General features: G+C 35.7%; 2 protein-coding genes and 1 pseudogene across 3 annotated transcripts; all 3 read right to left on the bottom strand.

The window, feature by feature from the left end:
* Positions 1-54: 54 nt before the first annotated feature.
* LOC122417122 (odorant receptor 13a-like) lies at positions 55-3678 on the bottom strand. 2 transcript variants are annotated; one of them, XM_043430391.1, is made up of 5 exons: positions 3430-3678; positions 2580-3185; positions 1229-1336; positions 975-1127; positions 55-197 (listed from the first exon to the last, which is right to left on the bottom strand). In XM_043430391.1, the coding sequence occupies exons 1-5, from the start codon at positions 3676-3678 to the stop codon at positions 144-146; spliced, it is 1170 nt and encodes a 389-aa protein (XP_043286326.1). In that variant the 3' UTR covers positions 55-143. The 2 variants fall into 2 exon arrangements, with proteins under 2 accessions (XP_043286326.1, XP_043286327.1); XM_043430392.1 differs by lacking the exon at positions 55-197 and adding an exon at positions 301-376.
* Positions 3679-9643: 5965 nt separating this feature from the next.
* LOC122416781 (uncharacterized) lies at positions 9644-11323 on the bottom strand (annotated as a pseudogene).
* Positions 11324-11772: 449 nt separating this feature from the next.
* LOC122417127 (odorant receptor 13a-like) lies at positions 11773-15407 on the bottom strand. The gene is made up of 5 exons (XM_043430396.1): positions 15159-15407; positions 14351-14956; positions 13001-13108; positions 12747-12899; positions 11773-11969 (listed from the first exon to the last, which is right to left on the bottom strand). The coding sequence occupies exons 1-5, from the start codon at positions 15405-15407 to the stop codon at positions 11916-11918; spliced, it is 1170 nt and encodes a 389-aa protein (XP_043286331.1). The 3' UTR covers positions 11773-11915.
* Positions 15408-16500: the final 1093 nt, after the last annotated feature.

Below are 16500 nucleotides of genomic sequence, written 5' to 3'. Positions count from 1 at the left end.
TTACTATTTTATTTTTGCGTAAACTACTCGCTGTAACATATTTGTGATACAGTTATTTGTTTGATCTTCTCCTTACAGTATTTTAATTCATGAGGAAAATTTTTCTAAACTATGAGAATCGTGACGGAACAATGTGGTCAGTGTTATGCATCCATTGTCCGCAGTAAGAAGAAGTAAGACATCGAAGTGTTGATTATCTGAAAAAATCAAAAAATCATCTAAAAATGTACAGTAATAGCGGAACCCATTGTTTTGGACCTCCGTGCATTTTAGTATTCACTAAAACAAATTAAAGAGGTGAGGGTACTGCTAAACTTGGTGTGAAATAAAAACTCCATTTTCCAAGAATTGGTATTCAGGCAAAACTGAGATGACCCTGTAATAAAAAATCGCATGAAAATTTATGAAAAACCGTGTTGTAGCTGTTGCTTTTCTATTTAGGGCTATCATAGAAAAAATAGCGAGAAATATTTTTTCAAGCAATAGGTCCAATATCATTGCTGCTTCAATTACAGCATCAAGCTTGAACGGGACATGTGGATGAATTTTGATTTGCAATTTGTGCAGGCAAAGTGTATGAACGTGGGCGTTATTGAAATTTCAAACCAGGTGGATTTTATATTCTCTCCATACAATTTATTGAAGGAGAATTTTGTTCTGTAAGCGATATCACTTGACCCGGGGTCAGATAGGCAATTTCTTTTCTATTCCGAAAAAGGAGATTGCAATTTCGAAAAAAATGGTCCTCCATTGAATACTCAAGGGATGTCCCGAGTCGAATTATCAAGTTCGAAATCATTCCATGAGAAAAAAAAATTCCACTATTGAAAAGTGGTCTTTAATTATTTCTCGGTATTGTGGGCGTCAGCAAAACTATAGTTTATCGTCAAAACTCATAGTACAAGACTGTTTGCTGATTAGCACAATCGGCTACTCTGACGTCCTTAATGTCGGATAAAATGCGTTTCGTTTACCGTAGTGAACATATCAGTGGAGATGATGAGAAATTTGCAGGCCGTGAACCCCATTGGTCTGGTGCACATCATTATGAGAATGTTGTTCATCAAATATTTGTCCCCGGATCCAGGCCAGTCGCAGCTGTAAATCGCAATGCGAAACTCTTCGCTCTGTTCCCCGTGTTCAAACAGTAATAAAAATGAAATATCATTGACAGTGAACTCTCGCACTCGCATTACGTAGGAAACTCATTTTGGAAAAACTGACGCACCTCCGTGATGACGACACTTCCGTACCACGCGTACATGAAAGCTTGAACCAATTTTACGGTTATGTAGACGAAGAATAGAACTGCATGTCTAACCGACTGCTCCCGAGTCTGCGGAGATGCATTTTTGTATTTACTAGTGGTTTGTGTAGTGGCTATTCAAGAATCTTGTATGGCACCTAGATGAGCACTTACGCCTGAGTGACAAGTCAAATTATAGTCATATTCGGATGATTTTGGGATAAAATATGAACCAGTATTTCAGAATCCGGAGAATCATTCTCGATTTAAAATATACATCGAGTAGATTTTTATTACAAAATACAAAAAAAAACTATAGGGGAGACCGGAGCAAAACGAGGTACTTAAAAAATCGTAAAAATTAATTGTTCACAATCCCTTTGGTATACTTTTTCCAGAAAATGAAAAGAGTATTACTTTTGAATTGGAACAAAAATGTTAAAACAGAAAAAAAAGAAATTTTCACAAAAATGAAAATGTGTAAAGAAGATAAATTTGCTAGGAATTCTTATTTTCTTCTCGACTGCTTTTTCAAGGTAGCAGTCAAGGTGCATAGGATTGTCATCTAGGTAAGGAGAAATTTCACCAATTTATGAAGACTACCCTAGCGTGCTCCAAGAATTTTTTTTCGAATATTACAGGAAAATTTACAGTACGTTACTTGGCGTTCGAGAGTAAGAAATAAATCAGGCTTCTCAAACATCTAGATATCAGGAAATTTCTTCAAGTACCCCTTTTTCCCCCATTCTATGCTATACTATCAGATATGTCCATTGAGCGTCTTGGCCTCTCGTGCTATCCCTGTTTTTTTTTTAAATGTTGCCTCCAAATTGATGGCAATGGCTTTCAAACTTCTGACATCATGATCTTGATTTTTAAACTTTTATGGTTATCCGAATAACAAATTTCCGCTATTATTGAGCGTTTCCGCTCAATATAACCTGAAATGGCCGTTCACAAAATTTAATCATGCGTTAGTATAAACCTCATGAATATCTAGAAGCAGTGAAAGAATGCCGAATCTTCAATGTGATGTATTAATGAATCTCAGGAAATTTTCTACATTATTTCTAAACGGTACAAATAGAATTTTTTTAATCTGCTCTGACACGTTTTGGATGATTGGGAACGCTCCACAAATTCTTGGAAAGTATGATATTACACGAAAAGTGAGACAAAATTTTCCTTGTTTAATGGATCGGAAAAAAGAAATGGCGTTCCAAAAACTCGATGTATTTGAAATGAATTTGAGTTAATGTAATACAGCTTCATAAAAAATTATTCTATTGATTTTCATCGTTCGGGATGAATATTAATTGTCAAAATATTTTACCTGAGTAGCTTGAAAAACGAGAGTGCATATGATAACGGCACTCGAGATGAAAATCCAGAGGATGATCGGTCCATAAATCATTTCAACCTGATCCCGACACTTGCTGAGCATTTGATGCATGTTCACGATTTCGCGAATGATTGTGCGTTTGTTCCCATCGGTATGAGTGAGAATTTGTAATTGGTGACTCATCATTCGAAAAATAGCGCGCATTTGAAACACGTAATAACCAAATAACGAATCAACCCCGGAAGTAACCAAAAACAAATACAACCCAGAAGAACTTTGCCACACATAATGAACGTAATAAAGAAAACTTCCACCCTCGAAAGGCCATGGATATTTTGCAGCATATGGCAGTAGATAATGTAGCGGATAAATATCTTTCGACAATTGTATACAGATAACTATTGGTGGTGTTATCAGAATAAGAAGAACAGTGAGAAAGACCAATACGGAAAGCGCGTAAAAGGGCTGCGAATAAATATTCAATTGGCTTAAAACTTCGGTTCGAATTTTCGGATTTGCAATGCTTTCCTCGAAGTATTTCTCAAGGGTGTAATGAAGATCAGCCAAGTTTCTGTAATTCACGCGGAAGCAGACGACCTTAAAGAAGCAGGAATCGAGAATGTATTTACCGTCCCATCACGTATCAACATAATCGAATTGTTATACGGAATGGAATTTTAAAAGATTATTCACTTGCAGCACTTGCCGAGCACTAATTATTCTCTATCCTTTTAATACCTCGCATTGATTTTTTTGTTATCGAATACTAAACTGATCCTCGCTTTACGTGAGTCCAATGAATCTTTTCTTGTTTCAACGATACTCCAGTAGCACATCATACCTTCAACGTCGTCGACAAAAAACTTCCCGTAATGCCGATACTTTTAGTCAGAAGCTCGAGATTGTTAGAATTTGCCCGGCCAAAGTTAAAAGTTGCGCAACTCAGAATGATACAGCCGAGGGTATTGAAATAGTACATAAAATGATACGCTGAACAGTTCAATTTTCTCATCGGCCATAATCCAGCAAAAAGTAGCAACCCCCTTATTCCCCGAACGTAATTTCTATAACTCGATAGTTCATCGACCATTTTCCTATTACGTTTTCCAACACAACTACCGATCATGCGAGAGCTGGAAACTTGAAGATAATGGGATAACCTCTGACGTTTAGCTTCCAGAAGTTTTTACATGTAATTCGAAAATTGTTACAAAGTTATAATCGGTAACGATCGAGAAAATGGCACAATGGAAGTTAACAGCAGAAAATTAAAAATATAGTAACAATGTTGATCGATATTCCGAGAAAATTTTTCTCAGACGTGTAAAGCGCTCAGTTCCTTTCCGACCGTCCCGGGAGTCGCTTCTTCTGGTAACATGGGATCCACTTTGTATCGAGAAAGCAGATCATCCGAGATGTGAGGTAATTTTCATTTTCTCTATACACTGATTTAGTAGATGTTTTTGTCATATTTTATTGCTTTCATCTATAATGTGGAAGGCCCCTAAAAGATCAATGTAGAAAAATGATCAAAGGGGTGAAGATTACTAAATTGTGATCGGTGGGAAATTGTGGAAAATTGGTATTTCCGAGAACGCACAACGGCTGTTGCACTTGGATCTTCGACTTAAAGTGCAATTAAAATAAATGAGTGCACGATCACTCTATTTGATTATGCTTTACTACCAAGCCGAGCGTGCACTAATGCACCAATTCTTGAACGATAGAAAATCTCGCAAGTCTCGTTTTGCCCTCGGTAATTGCATTTTTGGCATCCGCATAAATTTCGGGCTTCATAATAGCGCAATATAATTTTGCGGTGACGTTCATTTGCCCACTGTAGCGATACTCAGAACTCAGCAACCTCTTGAAGGGCTTGATTCAGATTAGTCTGATCTAGAAAATTTGGGTATTGATTCCAGCATGAAACGTCGAACTAGATTCGATTTTTTTAGAAGCTCTTTCACTCAGTGAATCTGTGGAATCTTTGCCTCAATTATGAATTCATGGCTGGAAATTCTTTTTGGAGAACGCAACAAAAATTGTATTACTTACGGCCAAAGTTTCGATCGAAGCATCCATCCAGTTCCGAAATCCGATATTCTCTGATTCAGACAGTCCGTTACATCGATAGTAATCTATTCGAAAAATAATTATGAAAATTGCAGAAATCGAGTTCAGTTGTACACTCTTATGAAACAGTTGCCAAAACTTTGTATTCGCTGTATTCGAATGTCATGTTTTTTCCATTGACGATTGTTTCTGTCTTCAGAGGATTACTCTACTTCAATGTCTTCGTCAAAACGCCTAAAATAGCGTCATTTTCTATTTCATTTTGCGTAAACTACTCGCTACAGAACATATTTTAGATACAACTATGTTCGTTTCATCTTCTTCTCAGAGTATCTTATAATGAATGCTGTGAAAAACTGAAGACAAGTACATTTATGTCCCCTGGACAGCTCTCGTCAAATATTAATTCATTACAACATATGAAAAACTATGCTCAAAAAAAATTGAACACCTATAAAAAACTACAAGCTCGTCATAGCAGCTTAAGAAAAAATGATTGAACCCTCAAAAAATAAAATCATACATTGTTTCTTGAAATTGAAAAAGGTATTGTCCGAGTAAAAGTCTGCTTCTAAAAAAACTATCCAAAAACGAAACTCATCATACACTTTATGAAAAACCTTCTTCATTATCATTCAAAAGAATATCGAACCTCGTAAAAACACGCTTCCTTCCAAATAATTATTACAAAATTAGGTAAATATTTAGTATCGCGGCACCACCTAGAATTGGCTTCAATTTTTTTCACAAAAATGACGTCTCAAATGACCATCTCAAATGCATTAATGAATAACCTCGAACCTGTGATATGGAAACACGTAATCTCAAGACGTTCCGCTCATAGGAACTGAACGTTGTCAAATAAGTGCAAAAGTGAAAAGTACATTGCATTGAGAACCGAAAAAATACAAATGTAGTATATTTAAAGAAGATTAAAAAATACAAATAATCAAATGATAAACAAAAGAAAAACAAAAACGCAAAAAAATCGTAAACACAAAAAGTTATAATAACAAAAAATTACAAAGAAAAAAATTACGAAGATTTTAACTTACTGAATAGTCAACTAAATTATTGAATTTTAGCCGTTGTGAAATCATGTTCTAATGGGCTTTGAGAATACTCGTCTGCCTCAGAGCGTTTTAGCTAAATTACTAAAAGATTGACAACCATAAAAGTTACAAAATCTTGCTTTTAAGCAATTATATAGAAGAACAATGCCACCCATTTTTTTTATAACCAGCACATAAAAAATTGTGGTTAATTTCGAGTTGAGAATACTCTTCCGGCCCAAGGAGTCCTGACTGAGTTACTATTCGACAGTAGAAACTTATAAGAAAACCGAAATCTTCCTGCCCATGACTTTTTGAGAAAATGGCTAATCCAAAATATCACATCAAAGATGAAGTCATTTTTCACTTTATGATAGTAGAGATTTATAAGAAAATCGATTCTTCTCCGACTTTCAGGATCCCCTGGTATGATTCACTACATATTCGACGTCGATTGGATCGGTACAAGTTATTTTTAAATACGTGTTAAAAGTACTTGTCCGGCCCATCACTTTCTATTCAAATTGCTCATTCATAAAAAAATCAAAGACGAAGCTAATCCATATGTTAATATCATGGAACAAAAAAATCATATTTCTTTGAATTCCTCGAAACGCTCGTGTTTACTTAACTGTTGATATTTATTGATTTTAATCGGATAAAATTGTATACGTGGATATAAAAAAATAAACACACAATCGTATGGCTGAGTCCGATCGAAATTTTTCGAAAAATGCGACATATTATCATTTCAATATTCTCAGCATTAGTATAGGATGGTTCCTATACTGAATATGGAATTTCTTCGCTGAAAGAAATGACAGGTAAGAATTGCTTTGATTTTGCAATGTAAGCTGAGAAGTTATCTTGAATGCTTGAAAATTTGCATCGTGCAAAGTATATTTGTTTATTTTATGGATGCACAATGAAATCCCTAGTAAAATACGGGGAAATTCGATTAGATTTTTTTCACAATTTATTCAATTACCTAAAGATATTTTTGTGAACTCTCTCCGAATTCATACTTGTGGTTCATCAATTTTAGGAGAGCCCTGATTTTTTTATGAATGAGCAATTTGAATAGAAAGTGATGGGCCGGACAAGTACTTTTAACACGTATTTAAAAATAACTTGTACCAATCCAATCGACGTCGAATATGTAGTGAATCATACCAGGGGATCCTGAAAGTCGGAGAAGAATCGATTTTCTTATAAATCTCTACTATCATAAAGTGAAAAATGACTTCATCTTTGATGTGATATTTTGAATTAGCCATTTTCTCAAAAAGACATGGGCAGGAAGATTTCGGTTTCCTTATAAGTTTCTACTGTCGAATAGTAACTCAGTCAGGACTCCTTGGGCTGGAAGAGTATTCTCAACTCGAAATTAACCACAATTTTATATGTGCTGGTTATAAAAAAAATGGGTGGCATTGTTCTTCTATATAATTGCTTAAAAGCAAGATTTTGTAACTTTTATGGTTGTCGATCTTTTAGTAATTTAGCTAAAACGTTCTGAGGCAGACGAGTATTCTCAAAGCCCATTAGAACATGATTTCACAACGGCTAAAATTCAATAATTTAGTTGACTATTCAGTAAGTTAAAATCTTCGGAATTTTTTTCTTTGTAATTTTTTGTTATTATAACTTTTTGTGTTTGCGATTTTTTTGTGTTTTTGTTTTTCTTTTGTTTATCATTTGATTATTTGTATTTTTTAATCTTCTTTAAATATACTACATTTGTATTTTTTCGGTTCTCAATGCAATGTACTTTTCACTTTTGCACTTATTTGACAACGTTCAGTTCCTTTGAGCGGAACGTCTTGAGATTACGTATTTCCATATCACAGGTTCGAGGTTATTCATTAATGTATTTGAGATGGTCATTTGAGACGTCATTTTTGTGAAAAAAATTGAAGCCAATTCTAGGTGGTGCCGCGATACTAAATATTTACCTTATTTTGTAATAATTATTTGGAAGGAAGCGTGTTTTTACAAGGTTCGATATTCTTTTGAATGATAATGAAGAAGGTTTTTCATAAAGTGTATGATGAGTTTGGTTTTTGGATAGTTTTTTTAGAAGCAGACTTTTTTATTTATTGAATCTTTCTTTTCCTCACAATGGGAACGTTTACAGTTACTTCTGGCAATGAGTTTTATGGTATTTTTGAGTTCATGAGAACATTTGAGTTCATAGTTTAAAAGAGTGAAAAATCGGCGTTACGTTTTCGAATAATATCAAGCTGCACATGGTGAGGTTTCGTAGCTTTTTCTAAAATTGTAGTGAACGACTGTTAAGTGACCAGTTCGACAAGTTCTCAAATTCTTATTATTGAAAAAAATGTGGGTGTCCGTCCTCAATAACCTCGCTCAAAATAACCTAGTAAAATAATCAACAAACAAAAAACCGATGAACAATATAACTACGAGGATAATAATCGTCATTTAAAATGAACTTTAAGTTTGTAATTACTGGAATATGGAAAATGATTTAAATATTTATTTGAAACATTGATTAAGGATAAATATGAAACCCTATGCGGAATTTTCATTACTAGATTCGAAATGCTTCATTATAAATTTATTGTTTATTGTTTTTAACATGTTCAACATCTCGCGATGTCTCGAGAATACCCACCCTGCAATTTTTTTCCTTCGGATTGGTAGGCTCGTGTATGAATTTTTGTTTGTTTGTTTAAGTTTGTGTGTGTGTGTATTTTTGTTTGTTTGTTTGTTTTGAGATTGGTTATTTTACCAGGTTATTTTGAGCGAGGTTATTCAGGATGGGAACGAAAATGCGTTTTTTTTACCTCAGCAAACATGTCAGTGGAGATGATGAAAAATTTGCAAGCTGTGAGTTTTATTGGCTGGATGCACATCATTATGATGACGTTGTTCATTAAAGATTTGTCGCCAGATCCGGGTCAGTCACAATCATAAACCGCGTCTCTGTTTCTCGTGTTCACATAATTATTGAAGATAAAACAAAATTTATTAAAATCGTTCATTCATCTGGAAAAAAAAACAATTTTTCCAAATTAACGTACCCCCGTTATAATTATGCCTCCGTACCAAGCGTACATAAAAGCTTGGAATAATTTCACCGCGATATAAGTAAAGAGGTATGCCGTTTGTCCACCGGATAAGTTCTCGGCCTGCACAAATACATTTTTTTATTTCTACCGTTATTTAATCTCCCCTCCATGCGGTTCTTCATTTCCATTTTTAACATTTATTATCTTTGCTTATAATAAATTCAAATCGTCCGAGAAATCTCAAAATGCAGTAGAAAATCGAACAGCTTTTAAAAACAAATCACAATGTTATAGTAATCCATAAAAAGTGGTGATGTGGATCTATATTCAGGCACAGATACATTCGTCTTCGGACAGATGAATCAATGCTTAGATCAATCGCTCAGTAAAGGATTTTATTCGCTCGTAAATGGCTGGATAGATGATGAAGGGAAAAGTCGAGTGAATAATCGAACGAAAGAATGTAGAGTCTGAGAGTGAGGAAGCCGATGGAATAGAAAGCAAAATGGCCGAATGTGCGATTTGGAGGATGAACGGATCCGGAGGTTGACTGAATCGATGAACCGTTCGATGGACGCATGAGCAAACGATTTGGCAAATAACTGAAATGCAATGCTGGATGAACTAATGAGAGAAGCGTCGAGCGAATAAACCAACAGCAAATGAATGAAGAGTCCGAGAATGAAGAAATTTAATGAGTGGGAAGAAAAATGGATGAATGTGTACATTGACAGTTGCGATGGGGGCTAGGTGCATAAATCAAAATACTGATCGATGACGAGGGCATGGTGGCAAGTGGAGCGACGATCTGAACGATGATAAGTTGACAAATTGACAAAATGGAAACTGAAAAAAAAATAAATGAAATTTTTTTTTCTAGAATATTTAGTAATAATTCAAAAAAATTCTCAAGATTTTGCAACAAGCGGTGGTAATGTTTCTGGATTTTCTGCTGCATTCAATATCCGTGGACATTTGATCTGAAATTCTATCGATTTTTATTCGTTCGATGAGTATATTGATCGTTCAAATAATGAGAAATGCAACAGCGTCTTAGGACTAATTATTGAAAAATCAGCCTTCCGAACGCAATTGAAATTTTGATATTACTACCTGAGAAATTCGAAAAACGAGGGTGCACAGAATTATGGCGCTGGTGAGAAAGATCCACAAGACTATTGGTCCGTAAATCATTTCAACCTGATTACAACACTTGGTGAGTATTTGGTGCATTTCGACGCACATTCGGACGATGTTTCTATTGTCTTCACCCGTGTAACCGATGCTCCTCATCCGATGAGCCATAAGTTGAAAAATCGCGTGTGTTTGGAACACGCAGTAGCCGAATAACGCATCGACCCCCATAGTTACGACGTAGAGATAAAAAAATAGCGCAAATTTGCAACAGATAATGAAGATAATAAACGAAACTCCCGCCCTCAAAAGACCACGGATATTTTATCGGGTGAACACTTCTCGACAGTTGCATACAAATCACGATTAATGGTGCTAACATAAGTAGGAGTGACGTGACGAGCAGCAAATTTTTTAGCACATAAAACGGTTTTGCGTAGATATTAAGGTGCTTGAAGATTTCGCTCCGAATTTTCATATTGGAGAGACTCTCTTCGAAGTATTTTTCCAAAGTATAGTGAAGATCTACCAGCTCTTGGTAATTTATGCGGAAACAGATAACCTTAAAGAAAAAATGAACGACGATCTTTCACTTTTTCACGTTAAAATCGATTTATTGTTCTGATGAAAATTGGGAAAAATATTCTCCAGCTTCGTCGCTGCTACACGGGTCTAAGGTTGCGAAAAAAAAAATTTCTGGAAAACTGTAGAATCTTCAAGAAACTTGACGCTCACAGCAAAAAAACACTGAATCAAAATCCAGATTGCCCCGGAGAGGTCACGTCCAAAAAAAATCGTTCAGGTTTTAGCCTCGAAAGATGAAACCATCGCGAAAATTCAGGACTAAAAAAATTGGTGAAAATTGTGAACAGCCGAGGGGACAATAGAACGTTTGGAAATAGATTTTCATCGTAGAGCCACGAGCTCGGTTTTTCAGATTTTCAAGCCCCAACCAGAGAAAGATCACCCGAGATGTGAGGTAATTTTCATTTTCTCATTAAAGTCATTAAGGTGGAACGGTACCATATATAAAAGAAGAGGGATTTTGATGAAAATTGGCAGATACGTTCGAAAGTGTGTAAACTATTTGCTCGCAAAATTTTAACGGGTTCGATCATACCGTTTCTGAGAAAATTAAATTAGTTTTTTACATTGAGTCTTATGGAAAATCGTAAAAAACGCAAAAAAAAATTGAAAAACTACTGTTAAAAAAGGCACTTTTTGATTAAACGAACACTAGCATATGAACCAACTGTCAAGATAACTCTCACAGTGATTTCACTGTATCTTTTATCTGCAACGTGTAAAAGAAAATTAGTAAACGAAGTTTGTCTCGCTATCTTTGGGCGGCCACGCAGTTTCAAACGATGGCTTAAAGCGAAGACTTACAGCTTGCCCTCGAGCTTAAGCAGAGTAGCCAACAGTCAGATATTGAAACCATAACTCTGCATTACTGCTCTCAAAGCAAATGTTTGATATTTTTTTAAATAAAAGAAGAAGCTTCATTTGTCAAAATTAGGAACATTGTGGTTGAAATAGTTATTTTTTCGTTTAAAAGTACGAAATTATCATTTTTTCATGTAAATTTAAAACCATAAACTAAATTCATGTGCAGTTGGGAAGACGAGAGGCTTTCCATGTTGAAGCATAGAAGTACCCCTCTCACCACCTGTCCCGCAAAAGAGGCCCCTAAAAGATCCGTGCAGAAAAATGGTTAAAGTTTGAGAACAAATTCAAAGATGCCACTAATTATGGAAGTTACAATAATCTAGTCGGATCTTATCAATCTTATCGATTGATTGCCGAAACTTTCTATTCGCCGTGATAAAATGGCATGTTAGAAACGTGCGTTGACTCGGTAAATTCTCTAAAATAACTAAAATAGCGTTCTTTACTATTTTATTTTTGCGTAAACTACTCGCTGTAACATATTTGTGATACAGTTATTTGTTTGTCTTCTCCTTACAGTATTTTAATTCATGAGGAAAATTTTTCTAAACTATGAGAATCGTGACGGAACAATGTGGTCAGTGTTATGCATCCATTGTCCGCAGTAAGAAGAAGTAAGACATCGAAGTGTTGATTATCTGAAAAAATCAAAAAATCATCTAAAAATGTACAGTAATAGCGGAACCCATTGTTTTGGACCTCCGTGCATTTTAGTATTCACTAAAACAAATTAAAGAGGTGAGGGTACTGCTAAACTTGGTGTGAAATAAAAACTCCATTTTCCAAGAATTGGTATTCAGGCAAAACTGAGATGACCCTGTAGTAAAAAATCGCATGAAAATTTATGAAAAACCGCGTTGTAGCTGTTGCTTTTCTATTTAGGGCTATCATAGAAAAAATAGCGAGAAATATTTTTTCAAGCAATAGGTCCAATATCATTGCTGCTTCAATTACAGCATCAAGCTTGAACGGGACATGTGGATGAATTTTGATTTGCAATTTGTGCAGGCAAAGTGTATGAACGTGGGCTTTATTGAAATTTCAAACCAGGTGGATTTTATATTCTCTCCATACAATTTATTGAAGGAGAATTTTGTTCTGTAAGCGATATCACTTGACCCGGGGTCAGATAGGCAATTTGTTTTCTATTCCGAAAAAGGAGATTGCAATTTCGAAAAAAATGGTCCTCCATTGAATACTCAAGGGATGTCCCGAGTCGAATTATCAAGTTCGAAATCATTCCATGAGAAAAAAAAATTCCACTATTGAAAAGTGGTCTTTAATTATTTCTCGGTATTGTGGGCGTCAGCAAAACTATAGTTTATCGTCAAAACTCATAGTACAAGACTGTTTGCTGATTAGCACAATCGGCTACTCTGACGTCCTTAATGTCGGATAAAATGCGTTTCGTTTACCGTAGTGAACATATCAGTGGAGATGATGAGAAATTTGCAGGCCGTGAACCCCATTGGTCTGGTGCACATCATTATGAGAATGTTGTTCATCAAATATTTGTCCCCGGATCCAGGCCAGTCGCAGCTGTAAATCGCAATGCGAAACTCTTCGCTCTGTTCCCCGTGTTCAAACAGTAATAAAAATGAAATATCATTGACAGTGAACTCTCGCACTCGCATTACGTAGGAAACTCATTTTGGAAAAACTGACGCACCTCCGTGATGACGACACTTCCGTACCACGCGTACATGAAAGCTTGAACCAATTTTACGGTTATGTAGACGAAGAATAGAACTGCATGTCTAACCGACTGCTCCCGAGTCTGCGGAGATGCATTTTTGTATTTACTAGTGGTTTGTGTAGTGGCTATTCAAGAATCTTGTATGGCACCTAGATGAGCACTTACGCCTGAGTGACAAGTCAAATTATAGTCATATTCGGATGATTTTGGGATAAAATATGAACCAGTATTTCAGAATCCGGAGAATCATTCTCGATTTAAAATATACATCGAGTAGATTTTTATTACAAAATACAAAAAAAAACTATAGGGGAGACCGGAGCAAAACGAGGTACTTAAAAAATCGTAAAAATTAATTGTTCACAATCCCTTTGGTATACTTTTTCCAGAAAATGAAAAGAGTAATACTTTTGAATTTGAACAAAAATGTTAAAACAGAAAAAAAAGAAATTTTCACAAAAATGAAAATGTGTAAAGAAGATAAATTTGCAAGGAATTCTTATTTTCTTCTCGACTGCTTTTTCAAGGTAGCAGTCAAGGTGCATAGGAGTGTCATCTAGGTAAGGAGAAATTTCACCAATTTATGAAGACTACCCTAGCGTGCTCCAAGAATTTTTTTTCGAATATTACAGGAAAATTTACAGTACGTTACTTGGTGTTCGAGAGTAAGAAATAAATCAGGCTTCTCAAACATCTAGATATCAGGAATTTTCTTCAAGTACCCCTTTTTCCCCCATTCTATGCTATACTATCAGATATGTCCATTGAGCGTCTTGGCCTCTCGTGCTATCCCTGTTTTTTTTTTTAATGTTGCCTCTAAATTGATGGCAATGGCTTTCAAACTTCTGACATCATGATCTTGATTTTTAAACTTTTATGGTTATCCGAATAACAAATTTCCGCTATTATTGAGCGTCTCCGCTCAATATAACCTGAAATGGCCGTTCACAAAATTTAATCATGCGTTAGTACAAAGCTCATGAATATCTAGAAGCAGTGAAAGAATGCCGAATCTTCAATGTGATGTATTAATGAATCTCAGGAAATTTTCTACATTATTTCTAAACGGTACAAATAGCATTTTTTAATCTGTACTGACACGTTTTGGATGATTGGGAACGCTCCACAAATTCTTGGAAAGTATGATATTACACGAAAAGTGAGACAAAATTTTCCTTGTTTAATGGATCGGAAAAAAGAAATGGCGTTCCAAAAACTCGATGTATTTGAAATGAATTTGAGTTAATGTAATACAGCTTCATAAAAAATTATTCTATTGATTTTCATCGTTCGGGATGAATATTAATTGTCAAAATGTTTTACCTGAGTAGCTTGAAAAACGAGAGTGCATATGATAACGGCACTCGAGATGAAAATCCAGAGGATGATCGGTCCATAAATCATTTCGACCTGATCCCGACACTTGCTGAGCACTTGATGCATGTTCACGATTTCGCGAATGATTTTGCGTTTGTTCTCATCGGTATGAGTGAGAATTTTTAATTGGTGACTCATCATTCGAAAAATAGCGCGCATTTGAAACACGTAATAACCAAATAACGAATCAACCCCGGAAGTAACCAAAAACAAATACAACGCAGAAGAACTTTGCCACACATAATGAACGTAATAAAGAAAACTTGCACCCTCAAAAGACCAGGGATATTTGGCGGCATACGGCAGTAGATAATGTAGTGGATAAATATCTTTCGACAATTCTATACAAATAACTATTGGTGGTGCTATCAGAATAAGAAAAATAAGGAGAAAAACTACCATTGAAAACACATAAAACGGCTGCGAATAGATATTCAGGTGGCTGAAAACTTCGGTTCGGATTTTCGGATTCGTAATACTCTCCTCGAAGTATTTCTCGAGGGTGTGCTGAAGATCTGCCAACATTTTGTAATTCATGCGGAGACATGTAACCTTGAAGAAGCCGGAAATTATTATTAGCAGTCGAATTTAAATAGCTTGATTACTGCCACTTGACTAATACTAATTATTTTCTATCCTTTTAATACATCATTATTTTTTTGTTATCGCATACTAAACTAATTTTTGTTTACGTCAGCTCAATGGAGTAAATTTTTTGTTCATGTTTCAATGATATTCCATTGGCACATCATACCTTCAACGTCGCCGACACAAAACTCCCCGCAACGCCGATACTTTTAGTCAGTAGCTCGAGATCGTTAGAATGTACCCGACCATAGTTCAAAGTTGCGCAACTCAGAATGAAACAGCCGAAGGTATTGAAATAGCACATAAAATGATACGCTGAACAGTCCAATTTTCTCGTCGGCCATAATCCAGCAATAAGCAGCAACCCCCTTAACCTCCGGACATAATTCCTATAACTCGACAGTTCATCGACCATTTTCCTATTACGTTTTCCAACGAACCTACCGAGATCATGCGGGAACTAGAAACTTGAAGATAATGGGATAACCGCACGACGTTTAGCTTCCAGAAGTTTTTACATATAATTCGAAAATTGTTACAAAGTTACAATCGGTAACGATCGAGAAAATTGCATAAAGGGAGTTAACAACAGAAAATTGAAAATATAGTAATAATGTTGATCGATATTCCGAGAAAATTTTTCTCAGACCTACTGTAAAGCGCTCAGTTCCTTTCCGACCGTCCCGGGAGTCGCTTCTTCTGGCAACATGGGATCCACTTTGTATTGAGAAAGCAGATCACCCGAGATGTGAGGTAATTTTCATTTTCTCTACACGCTGAGTTGGTAGATGTTTCTGTCATATTTTATTGCTTTCATCTATAAAGTGGAAGGCCCCTAAAAGATCTATGTAGAAAAATGATCAAAGGGGTGAAGATTACTAAATTGTGATCAGTGGGAAGTTGTGGAAAATTGGTATTTCCGAGAACGCACAACGGCTGTTGCACTTGTATCTTCGATTTAAAGTGCAATTAAAATAAATGAGTGCACGATCACTCTATTTGATTATGCTTTACTACCAAGCCGAGCGTGCACTAATGCACCGATTCTTGAACGATAGAAAATGTCGTTTTGCAAGTCTCGTTTTGCCCTCGGTAATCGCATTTTTGGCATTCGCATAAATTTGGCGCTTCATAATAGCGCAATATAATTTTGCGGCGGCGTTCATTTGCCCACTGTAGCGATACTCAGAACTCAGCAACCTCTTGAAGGGCTTGATTCAGAATAGTCTGATCTAGAAAATTTGGGTATTGATTCCAGCATGAAATGTCGAACTAGTTTCGATTTTTTTAGAAACTCTTTCACTCAGTGAATCTGTGGAATCTTTTCCTCAATTATGAATTCATTGCTGGAAATTCTTTTTGGAGAACACAGCAAAAATTGTATCACTTCGAGCCAAAGTTTCGATCGAAGCATCCATCCAGTTCCGAATTCCGATTTTCTCTGATTCAGACAGTCCTTTTCATCGATAGTAATGTATTCGAAAAATAATTATGAAAATTGCAGAAAT

Source organism: Venturia canescens, chromosome 10, assembly GCF_019457755.1.
Source record: "Venturia canescens isolate UGA chromosome 10, ASM1945775v1, whole genome shotgun sequence".
Lineage (NCBI taxonomy): Eukaryota > Metazoa > Arthropoda > Insecta > Hymenoptera > Ichneumonidae > Venturia > Venturia canescens.
This window is presented reverse-complemented; position numbering and strand designations above follow the sequence as displayed.

Excerpts from the sequence above, each read along its gene's own strand:
- LOC122417122 (XM_043430391.1), bottom strand. The coding sequence starts at position 3,678 with ATGGTCGATGAACTATCGAGTTATAGAAATTACGTTCGGGGAATAAGG. Across the intron at positions 1,337-2,579 it reads TCGTTTTTCAAGCTACTCAG|ACTCGGGAGCAGTCGGTTAG; the intron begins GTAAAATATTTT and ends GCATCTCCGCAG. Across the intron at positions 198-974 it reads CCACTGATATGTTCACTACG|ATAATCAACACTTCGATGTC; the intron begins GTAAACGAAACG and ends TGATTTTTTCAG.
- LOC122417127 (XM_043430396.1), bottom strand. The coding sequence starts at position 15,407 with ATGGTCGATGAACTGTCGAGTTATAGGAATTATGTCCGGAGGTTAAGG. Across the intron at positions 14,957-15,158 it reads TTGTGTCGGCGACGTTGAAG|GTTACATGTCTCCGCATGAA; the intron begins GTATGATGTGCC and ends GGCTTCTTCAAG. Across the intron at positions 11,970-12,746 it reads CCACTGATATGTTCACTACG|ATAATCAACACTTCGATGTC; the intron begins GTAAACGAAACG and ends TGATTTTTTCAG.